The sequence below is a fragment of the Diabrotica virgifera genome, chromosome 9, assembly GCF_917563875.1.
Source record: "Diabrotica virgifera virgifera chromosome 9, PGI_DIABVI_V3a".
Classification (NCBI taxonomy): domain Eukaryota; kingdom Metazoa; phylum Arthropoda; class Insecta; order Coleoptera; family Chrysomelidae; genus Diabrotica; species Diabrotica virgifera.
The window spans coordinates 77,034,141-77,047,405 of record NC_065451.1 but is presented as its reverse complement, the minus strand read 5'-3'; the positions used below and the strand labels follow the sequence as shown (position 1 = coordinate 77,047,405).

Sequence of the window (13,265 nt, the reverse complement as noted above, 5' to 3'; positions counted from 1 at the left end):
ATAACGATGATATTGACTAGTTTGTGTTCCTCGGTTATCAGTCTTATCTTTAAAATTCTTTCGGAAATGCATTCCCAATCTTTAATGTTCTTTATTAGGTTGCTGTGTATCAGGCAGCCTACCCCTTCTTTTGCCCTTTCGCCAAGTGACACTCCACTGGTGATGAGGAAGTGTCCATTCTCTAAAAAGTTTGTGTTTTTTCCCTTCTTTTTGGTCTCTGTTATACCCAGTAAGTCTATTTGATGTTTCTCGAATTCTTCAGCAAGTTCTACTTCTTTGCCGTTGAGACCTCTGACATTCCATGTTGCTAATGTCCACCCTTTGGGCTTTAGCACTGCTCTTGTGGGTTTTAAATAGTTACTGTTTATATTCTCGCTCGTTGCAGACTGCATTTTTATGGGTTTACTCTTTTTTGTCTCTCGTTGCTCACGTCCTTGGTCATTATTTATGGATCTATCTTTGTCTTTACTACCTATTCTATAATTGTTCGTGTCCATTGTCATTGCCTCGTTTGTCATAGTATTTCCGGCATATTTGTTTACTAGTTTTTTGACCCCATTTTGACTAGTTTGTCCTCTTTGTTGTCCCATTTCCAGCCGACCTTGTTGATCCATATTTTATTTCCTCCAAGTCTTACATCGCTTCCTTTCTCCTTTTCTTCTAGCGCAAGTTTTCTAATTATTTTCTGAATTTCTCTCTCTTTATTCGTAGTATCATCATTGATGTATACTTTTCCTTCTTCAACATGTCTTAGTTTGGATTTATTTTTCATAACCTTTACCTTCTCTTCATGTTCTGCTAATTCAATCAGACAGGTTTTCTCCCCCAATTTGTATGCATTTTTAATTTTAACATCTACCTTCAAATTGTGTTTAATGAAGTTGCTCATTCCCTCTTTTAAGACGCTTTGATCGTATGTTCGAATTGTTAGTCCACTCATGACTACATTGTTCTTTCTTCTTTGTTTTTCCATGAATTCAATAGTTTCCTTAACTTCATTTAACTCCTTTTTGATTTCCATATTTTCTTTCTTCAGGTCTTTATTTTCTTCTCTTAAAGTCTGGTTATCAGCAATTAGTCTTTCTATTGCTTCATTACTTCTGTTTTGGTTTCTCCTTATTTCTTTGATGTCACTTGCCAGAATGTTCATCATGTCTATTAATTTATCCAGTTTTGTCTCATCATGGTTATCTATTGTTTTGGATGAAGTCTTGGAGAGTTTTCGACTCTTCGTTGACCTTTCTTCTTCGTTATCTGAACCCTCATCTCTTGTCCTCCTTTTTGTGCCATCATCCGTTGTTCCGTCACTGTCCAGACATTTTTTATTTTCCAGGTATCTGTCCATTTTCGGCGCCAAGCACTGTTTTCCACCTCAACAGTGCAGAGAAAACAATGCCTACCGTTTCACTGTGATACTTTATTGTTTTTATTCTGTACTCAGAAATTCTTGTCAGTTTGGCAACGTCGCTTTAAAATCGGACAAGATTTAGATGTAATTACCGGTTTAATTGTTAATACTTCACTAATTATCAGCTAACCTTGTTTATTTGTTTTTAACTCACTCAAATGTTTTTTAACGTTTTACGGCCAATCCTTATCACTGTCATTAACATATTATTATAATTATACACTTTGTCTAATTTCACTAAATTATTTCTCGTTGTAACTCTCGAATTTACGGGATAATCACGGACGAAAAATAACAAAGTATTTTACATTGCTAAAAATTAATTTTTTTATTATTAAACAAAGCTATTTGTTTATAAGCCAAAAAATTGTGTATAATTTTAAAACATTGCCGAGGCCCCTTAAATAATCCGATTTTAATTCTGTAAAGTGTATTAGATAGGTAGAGGAGCACCTCTTTATATGTAAAAAATTAGACAACTTCTAAATGGTCTACTTTTTGTTCAGAAAGATTTTGAAAAATTTGAACTTTTTTAAAAACATTTACATTGCAAATTTTTATGCAAAATCTATTAGGTCGATTTTAATGAAATTTGGTAGACCGTTTAAGTAAGTTATAAGAATTTTCTAAGCGAATTACTAAGGTTCTAAGTGCCACCAAAGTGGTTAAGAAACATTGAATAACAACAGGCGTATTTTGCCCCCTTATTTTGTATTTATTGCTATATTGCAGAAAAGGTAATACCATAAGACATTTTTGACCAGTCGTATATCATACAAAATTCAATTATCTTTATTTTATTTCTCTACGACTTTGTTCCAAAACGAACCGTTTTAAAGTTATAAGCAAAGAAAGCAGAAAAAAATCGATGTTTTTCGAAATTTTTAAATATTTTAATTTTTTTATTAATGTTCCGGGCATATTTGAGAAGGAGCATAAGTCAATTATTATTAAATCATCATACAGAAGTAAAAACTTCGTTTGTACAATGGTATAGAAAAGTTTATTAAAAACTATTAAAAGTCATCCAAAAGGATTTGCAAAACGTTTTCAATCTAGATCAGATCATCTTCAGTGCCTAGAACGAAGTATTTCCACGTTAGAATGAATGCAAAAGGTTAAAATTGTGACTAGTTGAAGAAAAAATGGGGTAATACTTACGTTCTGCTTAGTACATGGAACTAGCAACCTTATGAAATAGGTAACATCGAGAAATATGGTTTACATGATAACTATATAATATTTATAGCGACTCCAAGTCGATGTTAATAGATTAAATGTGTTAGGAGTGCGCATATACAAATCATGTGTAAGACCGATCATGACGTACGCGATAGAAACAAGATGTGACACAGCAGAAACCAAGAGGATACTGAGAACATCAGAAATGAGAACGCTGAGGTCAATAACTGGGAAAACACTGAGAGACAGAATACAGAACGACAGAATAAGAGATCTCTGTAACATACAAGATATAGTACGGTGGGGAAGACAGAGACGACGAGAGTGGAATCAGAATGTAACGAGAATGAACAGCGAGAGAATAGCCCGTATAGCCAGGGATTCGAAGCCAACAGGCAAGCGACCAATAGGAAGGCCCTTTAAAAGGTGGCGAGATAGCTGGCAGTCAACAACACAGCTACGAATACAAGCGCAAAATCGGTAAGGAACAGGCCAAGAGGCCTATTATAAGAAGAAGAAGAAGAAGGAGTGCTCAAAGGGCAACATGGTTCCCTGCTCGATAATAAATCGTGGTTCTTGCCAGTTCAATGGACACAGACCAACAAAGGTGAAGGAGATGACAATCCAATTATTAGACAGAAGCGACATGACAAGACAGGTAGTCAATTTTTGGTTATGAATTTAAAATAGTGTTGTTTAGAATTTAGATTATTAGTTAAACTGAATGTAGATTAATAACTGTATTAAAGTGAAATTTAAAATTATAATAAATTAGATTTTAATGAAAAAATCGGAAAGGCTACTCTCTGTTACAGAAAGAATTGTTGTTAATGTTAAATTGATAAAAATATTACTCATAGTAGAGTCAGTGACGTCACTGATGACAGTTATCAAAATGACAGTTCAAATTATCAGTTCAATAATTCAGACAATAAATTAAATTAAAATATTTTTTCAATTTGTTAACAACCATAATAATAGGCAACCAACAATACTCTTTCTATTTTACATCATTACTCCTTTATTTTTTACAACATTACTATGTACCTACCTTTATAGGTCTTTTTTTTTTTTTTTATTATCTCCCTTTATTGACAATCAGATATAAAACAAACATCTATAAGTCAATTTGTTGGTCTTACATTAAATTAAATTATTGTAAATGTGGTGACGTGGAGAGGTAAGCATCCAGCGATGTTTCCTCAGTTACCTCTTAGGTCGGAGGGCCAGCTTCTTCTTAGTCTTCTATTGTGGACAGGTTGCAGTAGTGGATGAAGTAGTGGATTAGGATGGTCTTCTAGTTTGTTGTGGTGTTTTCTGTTGTTTTCTCGGATGACTTCGGTTACATATGGAATTTTTAGATCTGTGTGTAGAGTTTGGTTTGATACATACCATGGTGCATTAACTATTGCTCGAAGTATCTTGGATTGCGCTCTCTGGATAATCACAGTATTGGATTTGCTAGCACAGCCCCACAGTTCAATGCCATAAGTCCAGATTGGCTTTATCACTGCTTTATATATTAGCAATTTGTTTTCTATTGAAAGATGGGAATTTCTTCCAATGAGCCAGTAAAGTTCTTTGGTTTTTAGGTCAAGTTGCATTCTTTTCTTTGTTATATGGTGTTTCCAGTTGAGTTTATTGTCAAAGTGTAGCCCTAGATATTTGACTTGATTACTTTGTGGTATTTTTATTTGATTGATGGTTACTGGTGGGCAGGTTCCAGTCCGGAGAGTGAATGTTATATGGGATGATTTTGTTTCGTTTACCTTAAACTTCCACTTCTTCAGCCATATTTCAAGTGAGTTTAGATGCTCTTGGAGATTTTGTGTTGCTGCAATAGGATCGTCATGCTTGGCAAAAATAGCAGTGTCGTCTGCAAATGTCCCGATGGTTGTTTTATCATTTGTAGGCAAGTCATATGTATATAGTATGTACAATAATGGTCCTAGTATGCTCCCTTGTGGTACGCCAGAGTGAATAGGCTTGTATTCCGAGACTTCTTCATTAACTTTTACTTTAAACTGCCGTTCGTGTAGGTAGGCTCTCAGTAGGTTGTAGTAACTTGCTGGAAGAATTCTTTTTATTTTGCATAACAAGCCTGGATGCCAGACTTTGTCAAAAGCCTGACTGATGTCTATAAAGGCTGCTGTGCAGTACTGCTGATTTTCAAGTGACTGGTTAATGGCGTTGACTATGCGATGGCATTGTTGTATCGTTGAATGGCTTTGTCGAAATCCGAACTGATGATCTGGGATCCAATTTTGTGGATTTATTTCTGCATTTATTCTGTTTAGGATAAGTCTTTCAAGCAACTTGGAGATTGTTGGTAATAAGCTGATAGGCCTATATGATGAGACATCTAGAGGGTTTTTGCCAGGCTTTGGTATCATAATTATTTGTCCAATTTTGAGTGCTTTGGGCCAGTAGTCACATCTAAGTATTGCATTGAATATGTGCAGTAGTTTAACTATGCCCTTTTTGGGTATTTCTTTTAACATTTTTGCGGTTATCAGATCTTCGCCTGGTGCCTTCTTTGGGTTTAGGGTGGCAATTACGTCTCTAATTTCTTTTGGAGTAAATAGTTTTATTCGGTCCTGTATCTGTAGTGGTTCTTCTAATATTTGGTTCGCTTCTGGTACTTGGTCGTCATTTAGTGGAGTAAAAACTTCTGCTAAATACTCGGCAAATAGGTCAGCCTTTTCTTTATCACTTTTTGCCCATGGTCCTGGTGGTGTTGAATTTTTACGTATTGGAGGTAATGCTGTTATTGGCTTTCTCTTACTTTTTATGGGCTTCCATATAGAGTTGTCTTGTCTTGAAAGATTGGTGATATAATTCGTAAATGACTCATTTTTGACTTCTTGCAGCTTTGATTTTAATTTGTTGCTGATGCGATTGTATCTTGTTCTGCTGTCTGGTGTGTGTGTTCGTTGCCATGCAGATCTGGCCTTTCTTTTTTCAGCTACCAGTTTTTTTATTTCTAAAGGTATATTACTTATGTTTCTGTTGGGACTACTTTGTGGGGTAGCTGATTTAGCTGCATACTGTAGTATGTTTATAAATTTGTTATAGTCCTCTTCTATTTCTTCCGGTTTTTTCAGCCTCGTTGTTATTTCGATAGTATCGTGAATTATTTGTCGGTAAGTGTCCCAGTTTGTTTTATTGTTGTGCAGGTGGAGTTTTGGTTTTTTAGTGATAACTGTTGTACTTACCGTTGCTATTATTGGGCTATGGTCAGTAGTTAGGTCATAGCTTGGTGTTATATCTGTATAAGTTATACCGATACCGTTTGTTATGAAGAAGTCCAATAAATCTGGTTTTTTGTTGGGATCGGTCGGCCAGTATGTTGGTGTTCCCGTTGAGATAAATGAGTAATTCTTATTTTGTATAACATGTGCCAGTTCTCTGCCTTTTGTTGTTATAAGTCGTGACCCCCACAAGGTATGCTTGCTGTTGTAATCTCCCCCAGCAATGAATTTTGGTCCTAAAGTTTGGAAAAATTCTTCATAGTGTTCTCGTTTTAGATTATGGCGAGGAGGGCAGTACACAGCTGTTACGTTGACATTATATGGAAGTGCTTCAACGCTTACTGTCGTTGCTTGTATGTGTTCTTCTTTGTACTTCAGTAGTTCATGATGTTTAATATTTTCTTTGATGAGTATTGCTGTACCTCCGTGGGCTGTGCCGTCAGGATGCTCAGTATGATATAGTTTATATTTAGGTATGTTAAAATAAGTTCTGTTTGTGAAGTGTGTTTCACTAATTAAAAATATGTCAATTTTATTTATGTCTAGAAATATTTTCACTTCTTCTGTATGGCTTGGAAGGCCGTTGGCATTCCATTGGGCTATTCGAAGAAACTTAGCCATTTATTTCATTTTGTTCATAAGCATGGTAAGCATGTTGAGGACCATGCTATTTTGTTGGATTAGTTGGTTGAATAGATTCTTGAATTCTTCCAAAAACTTGTTTAACACAGTGGTTGTATCTTCTGTTTGGTTGCGTTTAGTTACTTCAGCATAGCTCATGCCCTGGGGCAGTGGATTGGATAGTTGTTGTGTGTTTCTTGTGTATATATCATTTGTGTAGATTGCTGATGGGTTTTGATGCTCTCCATTGTTTTTATTGCTTCCTTTGGTAAGTTTCTTATAGTGATCACATCCCTTGTAATTGGCTGGGTGGCCTCCATTGCATAACGCACATATGGCTGGCGTCTCCTTTGACTTTTTGCACGTGGTGGTATTGTGTGAGCCTCCGCATTTTACACAGACGTATGGTTTATTACAATATGATTTGGAATGTCCATATTGTTGGCATCTCATGCACTGTATTATACTGTTTTTTTGAGTTCGTGGAGGTTCTATGTGTACTACTCTGTTCTGTAGGCCTGTTATATTATAGACATCTTTGTTGTTTTGCGCGGGTTCTAAATCTACAAAGAAGAGATTAAGTGGTTCTTTGGTTTTTTGTTGTTTTACATTAACTATGTTTCTCACTTTGTGCCCTAACTGAGATAGCTCACTTTTTATGTCATCAGTATTGGTTGAGTGATGTAAGTATCTGATCACGATTCTGTAGGCTCGTTCTTCTTTTAGTTGGTACGTGTGATGGTATATATTTTTTTCCTTGAACTCCTTAACCAATTTTCGGTATATTTCTGGTGTTTCACAATTTATTTTGACAACGTTGTTTATTAAACTTTTTGTCTGGTATTCTTCTTTTTTGGCTATTTCCTCTAATTGCTTTGTCATCTCTTTGAAATCCTGTACCCCGTGTACAAATATTGGTGGAGGTTTTGGTATTTTGTTGGTTTCGACGTTTCCAATATTTTCTTCTGTTTCTTTCGACAGCGGTTGGAATCGGTTACCTGTTTCAATTTCGCTTGGATTTGGTTTGTTGTTATGTATTTTCTTTCTTTTATTGCTTCCCATGACTTGCCAAGCGTTTTTACTGTTTGTCTGATTTTCTTCTTCATCTTCGCTGGTTGATGTCATATAGTGAGTTTCTCTGTCTTCGATATTTGCACTATTTTTACTTGATGTCGGCATTTGCTGCTGAACTGGTTGAGAGCTGAACTGGTTGGTATTTACTGTCTGTATAGGAGTTGTATGATACTGTTGTTGCATAGTTGGCATATTCATGTTCATTGCATTTTCTGGTTGCTTCATCATTGTTGGCTGCCACTGTAGTTGGTTATTGGCTGCTTGTGGTATTTGTAAATTTATTGGATCACTCTGTATGTTTTGTTGTTGATAAACTGGTTGTCCATTTCTGAACCCAATAAGATTCCCCGAAGGGAACATATTGTTTTGTTTTTCTCACTTATTGCTAATGGGTTTTTTTTTATTGTTGTTGATAAGATAATTAGAATTCTTAATCACCGGTTTTTCGGAGCGCTTTAACGATGTTTACACCTCGATGGCCCAGCGACGACTCCCTTTATAGGTCTTTAAGTTGTTAACTAAACTAAATTAAACTTCGTCTTCTTTCAAAACTGTCATCAGTGACGTCACTGACTCTACTATGAGTAATATTTTTATCAATTTAACATTAACAACAGTTCTTTCTGTAACAGAGAGTAGCCTTTCCGATTTTTTCAATAAAATCTAAAGATGATCTGATCTAGATTGAAAACGTTTTGCAAATCCTTTTGGATGACTTTTAATAGTTTTAATATACTTTTTTATACCATTGTACAAACGAAGTTTTTACTTCTGTATGATTTTTTAATTATGGTATACAGCCAGCTACTGGGTATTTTCCCATTGATTTTTTTTTCTTTTTTTTTTCAATTATTATTATTGAAGGTGTCACCTAACTTTATCTGCAAAAATCCGAATGCCACCTCTCACATCCAAAAATACACGTTTTTTACAGATTAATCCTGGTCTATTTAGCCTGTTGTTTCCGTACAAACAAATTTTTATAGTTGGCTTTTATTTTAGGCTTATCTCAGATGAAGCTGGTGGAATTGGAAGTTATGAAAAGGATTCCTGAAGATTCAAATAATAAAAAACAAATAAGTGTAAACCCTGAAGAAACAGCATTAAAAAATTCTATTTATGCTAAAGATTTACCTGACAAACAGAATTTAAAGCAGCATACGGAAGGTTGGATTGGAGAACGTCACGAATGTGAAACGTGTTTTAAGCAGTTTAATCAAGCACGTAATTTGGAAAGACATTGTTTAAAAGTGCACAATGGAGAAAGATCGCATAAGTGTGACATTTGTTCTAAGGAATTTACTACAGCAGGTACTTTGAAAAGGCATATGAGAGTGCACACTGGGGAAAAACCTTATAACTGTGAAATTTGTTTCAAGCAGTATTCTTATTCAATCGATTTAAAAAGACATTTAATAAGACACACTGGCGAGAAGCCTTATAAGTGTGAACTTTGTTTTAAACAATTTAGTGATTCGCGTTATTTGAAAACACATGTAAGAGTGCACGATGAAGAAAAACCTCACAAGTGTGAAATTTGTTTAAAGCAATTTAATAAAGCAGGTACTTTGAAACAACATACGATAACGCACACTACAGAAACCGCTTTTAAGTGTGACATTTGCTTTAAGACATTTACTACGGCAGGTAAATTGAAAATACATTTGAGGGTACACACTGGAGAAAAGCCTTACAAGTGTGATATTTGTTTAAAACAGTTTTCTTATAAGAATTCTTTGGATATACATAAAACAGGTCACACTGGTGAAAAACCTTACAAGTGTGAAATTTGTTCTAAGCAATTTACTCAGGAAGGAAGTTTAAAAATACATTTAAGGATACACACTGGAGAAAAGCCTTACAAGTGTGATATTTGTTTAAAACAGTTTTCTTATAAGAATTCTATGGATATACATAAAACAGGTCACACTGGTGAAAAACCTTACAAGTGTGAAATTTGTTTTAAGCAATTTGGTCGTAATGGACATTTGAAAGAGCATTGGAGAGTGCACACTGGTGAAAAACCTTACAAGTGTGAAATTTGTTCTAAGCAATTTAGTGCCACGGGTAGTTTGAAAAGACACTTAATAAGACACACTGGCGAGAAGCCTTATAAGTGTGAAATTTGTTTTAAACAGTTTCGTGATTCACATTATTTGAAAAGACATTCATGGATACACACTGGGTAAAAGCCATACAAGTGTGAAGATTGTTTTAATCCATTTAGTGAAGCAGATACAGTGGAACCTGGGGCCAGTCAGTCAGTAGCCATGGCAGGGGAAGCACGTTCAAATAACACTGCCGATATCAGTAGTAATATAGTTTGCAGAAAATGTAAATCTAAAGTTGTTTCACCGGTAAAGTGTATATGTGATAGCTGTTATCATCCCACGTGTGCCAAAAAACTGGAGTTACAAATTTTTGACAAAGTTTTTACTAAATGTTGTGAAAAAACCGAAGATAAAGCAAACAGCGACTGTGATGACAAATTTTTCGATGCCATCGAAAACTTAGCTGCGTCGACAGAAAATAAGGTAGATATACACATCTTTAAATATATTATCAAACAAAAAGATCTCTTAATATCAGAACTAAAGGAAAAAATATTCCTATTAAATACACAAATTGACTCATTGAAACAATTAGAAACAAAACAAGTTCCGGAAAAAACTGACTATTCTTTATTTAAAAAATCTAAACACAAAGCTGATAACAATAAACAAGTCTTCAATTCACCAGAGTCAACAATAGGCCAGGAGAAATATAAGGAAAACAATTCAATTAGCGCTAAAGATATCAGCGAAGCCATAAACCGAGCGCAAAATATAATACCTGCATCTAGTCGAACCGAAAAGACTGGAGATGCCAACATGCAAATAAGCAGTAACATTCCTACGGATTGGCAGAAAGTGACTTACAAAAAAAGAACACCCAAAAAAAACTTATTAGTGGGTAACTGTTCTGGAAATTCGAATGTAGAAGGAGTGGATCAAACAGTTGCTTTATACGTATTTAATCTGAAACCGCAATCATCTGCAGAAGACCTTCAATAATTTTTATCAAAAAACCTGCCAGAAGCCAGCTGCTCAGCTCTTCCATCTCGTCGTCCTGATATATATTCTTCTTTCAAGAAAATTGATTTGGCCAAACAAAGCCTGTATACGAAATTTTTTTCAATTGAGGAAAAAGAAAGTGCAAGTCGAGTAGAAGTATCTATCGACAATGAAACAAAACATACGTCAATTTTTAAAATTATATAGTTAAATACAGCGTCCATTAGAAACAAACTTGAAAGGTTGGAAATTCTGCTTGACCAAGAAAATCCTGTTGTCGTCAGTATTGCGGAGCACTGGTGTAAGCAGGATGAAATGTCTCTAATGGTAACTCCGGGTTACGATCTTGTAACCAGTTATTGTCGACCTATCCAATAGCATGGCGGATCGGTTCTGTATGTGAAATGTAGGTATGAATATCAGATCATCAATGTGTGCCAGTTCGCTGTGGAGATGCATTATGAGTGCAGTGCGGTAAAAATAATGTTTTGTGAAAGAAAAGTTGCAGTCATCAGTATCTACATGCCTCCCAGTGGAGACTTTTATTTGTTTTTGAAGCAGTTTTCCTATACGATTGAACTCTGTAATAGGTATGTTGACGATATTTTTATTTGTGGTGACTTAAACATTGATTATTTAGAAAATAGTTTATTTAAAATTCTTTTTAACGATGTTCTAATGAGCTACAATCTAAGCATAACCTCTATGGTTCACGCAAGGGTAGCGACAAATTGTTTGAACTAAACTTCTATCAGTAAGATTGATTATATTATAACCAATACAGCTAATATACTTCAATGCAATTCTAATGTTTTTGAAGCGCATTTAAGTGACCATAGAGCAATTAGTTTGGCCAAAATCCAATGACCAGCCTAATTATAAATATTAGAGACTTGTCTGACGATAACCTTAAATTTCTTCTGTGCTATCTGTAACTGACTTTGACGATATTTATTTAACCGATAATATTGATAAATCCTTTGAAAATTTTATAAGTAGTTTAATATATGTGTTAGATTATTGTTGTCCAGTAAAACGGTATAATATCAGTAAGCAGACTTGCAATAAAAAAATGGATTACTCCGGAAGTTAAGCAGTCTAGTGTTCATTTAAAAAAATGCTTACTGGCTTAATAAGGAACTAAAAGATGCCAATTCTCTTGCAAATTATAACAAAATTAAGAAAGACCACGCGGAACTATTACAAAAATCTAAATTAAAATTTCATGATCAATTGATAAATAATTCAAGTAATAAAAATAAAACTGTATGGAATCTTGTTAACAAGGAAACTGGTAGGAAGTCTATCCAAAAAAACATAGCATTAAATATAGATGGTGAAAGTTGTACTGATTCTAAGCAGTTGTCTGAAGTTTTTTGTGATTATTTTGCTACAGTAACCGAATAGTTGCACATCTTCTACTATTATAATATATAATATATATATATGTGGCAGGTCTCTTTTTTGATCTAACCCGTGCCTTTGATTGTCTTGATAGCCGTTTTGTTAGCAATAAACTGTATAATATTGGTTTTAGAGGCATATTTTTAGAAGACTAAGTTTTCACTCTAATGGCACATAACATATCCCACCAGAATGAAAACAATGGGAACCTTCTCTGGTTACACCTCCGAGGCTTCTACAATTTGCAAGCCATACGGATGCTGAGACTAAGGAAGATGAGGGAATTCTACAATTTACAATTCACGTCACATCTGCTCAGCGCGGTAAAGTTCCAACGAGACTGGTTCCCTTCATACTCCACTCAGAGTAAATGTAAATCAAAAATGAATAACCATTTTCAATTTCGTTGCAAAACGAAAATACAGCCGAACCATATTCCAGTCCAATCAGAGAGTGCTGCAAGCACCTCTACCGGTTTCGAAACTTATTAGTCTCTCATCAGGAGGCACATATGCTGCTCTCCCTGATCCAACCAAAACAAACCCCAGCGTGCAGTCCCGAATTGCAACGAACGAAATGGCATAGATGCCCTAGCGGCAACTGCTAGCAAAAGACTAAGTTTTCACTCTAATGGCACATAACATATCCCACCAGAATGAAAACAATGGGAACCTTCTCTGGTTACACCTCCGAGGCTTCTACAATTTGCAAGCCATACGGATGCTGAGACTAAGGAAGATGAGGGAATTCTACAATTTACAATTCACGTCACATCTGCTCAGCGCGGTAAAGTTCCAACGAGACTGGTTCCCTTCATACTCCACACAGAGTAAATGTAAATCAAAAATGAATAACCATTTTCAATTTCGTTGCAAAACGAAAATACAGCCGAACCATATTCCAGTCCAATCAGAGAGTGCTGCAAGCACCTCTACCGGTTTCGAAACTTATTAGTCTCTCATCAGGAGGCACATATGCTGCTCTCCCTGATCCAACCAAAACAAACCCCAGCGTGCAGTCCCGAATTGCAACGAACGAAATGGCATAGATGCCCTAGCGGCAACTGCTAGCAAAAGACTAAGTTTTCACTCTAATGGCACATAACATATCCCACCAGAATGAAAACAATGGGAACCTTCTCTGGTTACACCTCCGAGGCTTCTACAATTTGCAAGCCTCATTCTGGTGGGATATGTTATGTGCCATTAGAGTGAAAACTTAGTCTTTTGCTAGCAGTTGCCGCTAGGGCATCTATGCCATTTCGTTCGTTGC

At 35.4% G+C, this 13,265-nt stretch overlaps 1 protein-coding gene across 3 annotated transcripts in view; it reads left to right on the top strand.

Annotated features, from left to right (window-relative positions):
- LOC126892970 (zinc finger protein 112-like) overlaps positions 1-13,265 on the top strand; it is a 45,726-nt gene that overhangs the window by 18,651 nt on the left and 13,810 nt on the right. For 2 of the 3 annotated variants that reach the window (XR_007701070.1, XR_007701069.1), the window contains exon 3: positions 8,539-11,179. Coding sequence is in view for 1 of the 3 variants with exons in the window: in XM_050662923.1 (XP_050518880.1) it covers positions 8,539-9,725 (1,187 nt within the window). In the remaining 2 variants the exon portion in view is untranslated. Of the gene's footprint in view, positions 1-8,538; positions 12,136-13,265 lie in introns of those variants that run through there. The other variant, XM_050662923.1, reaches the window with a different exon arrangement.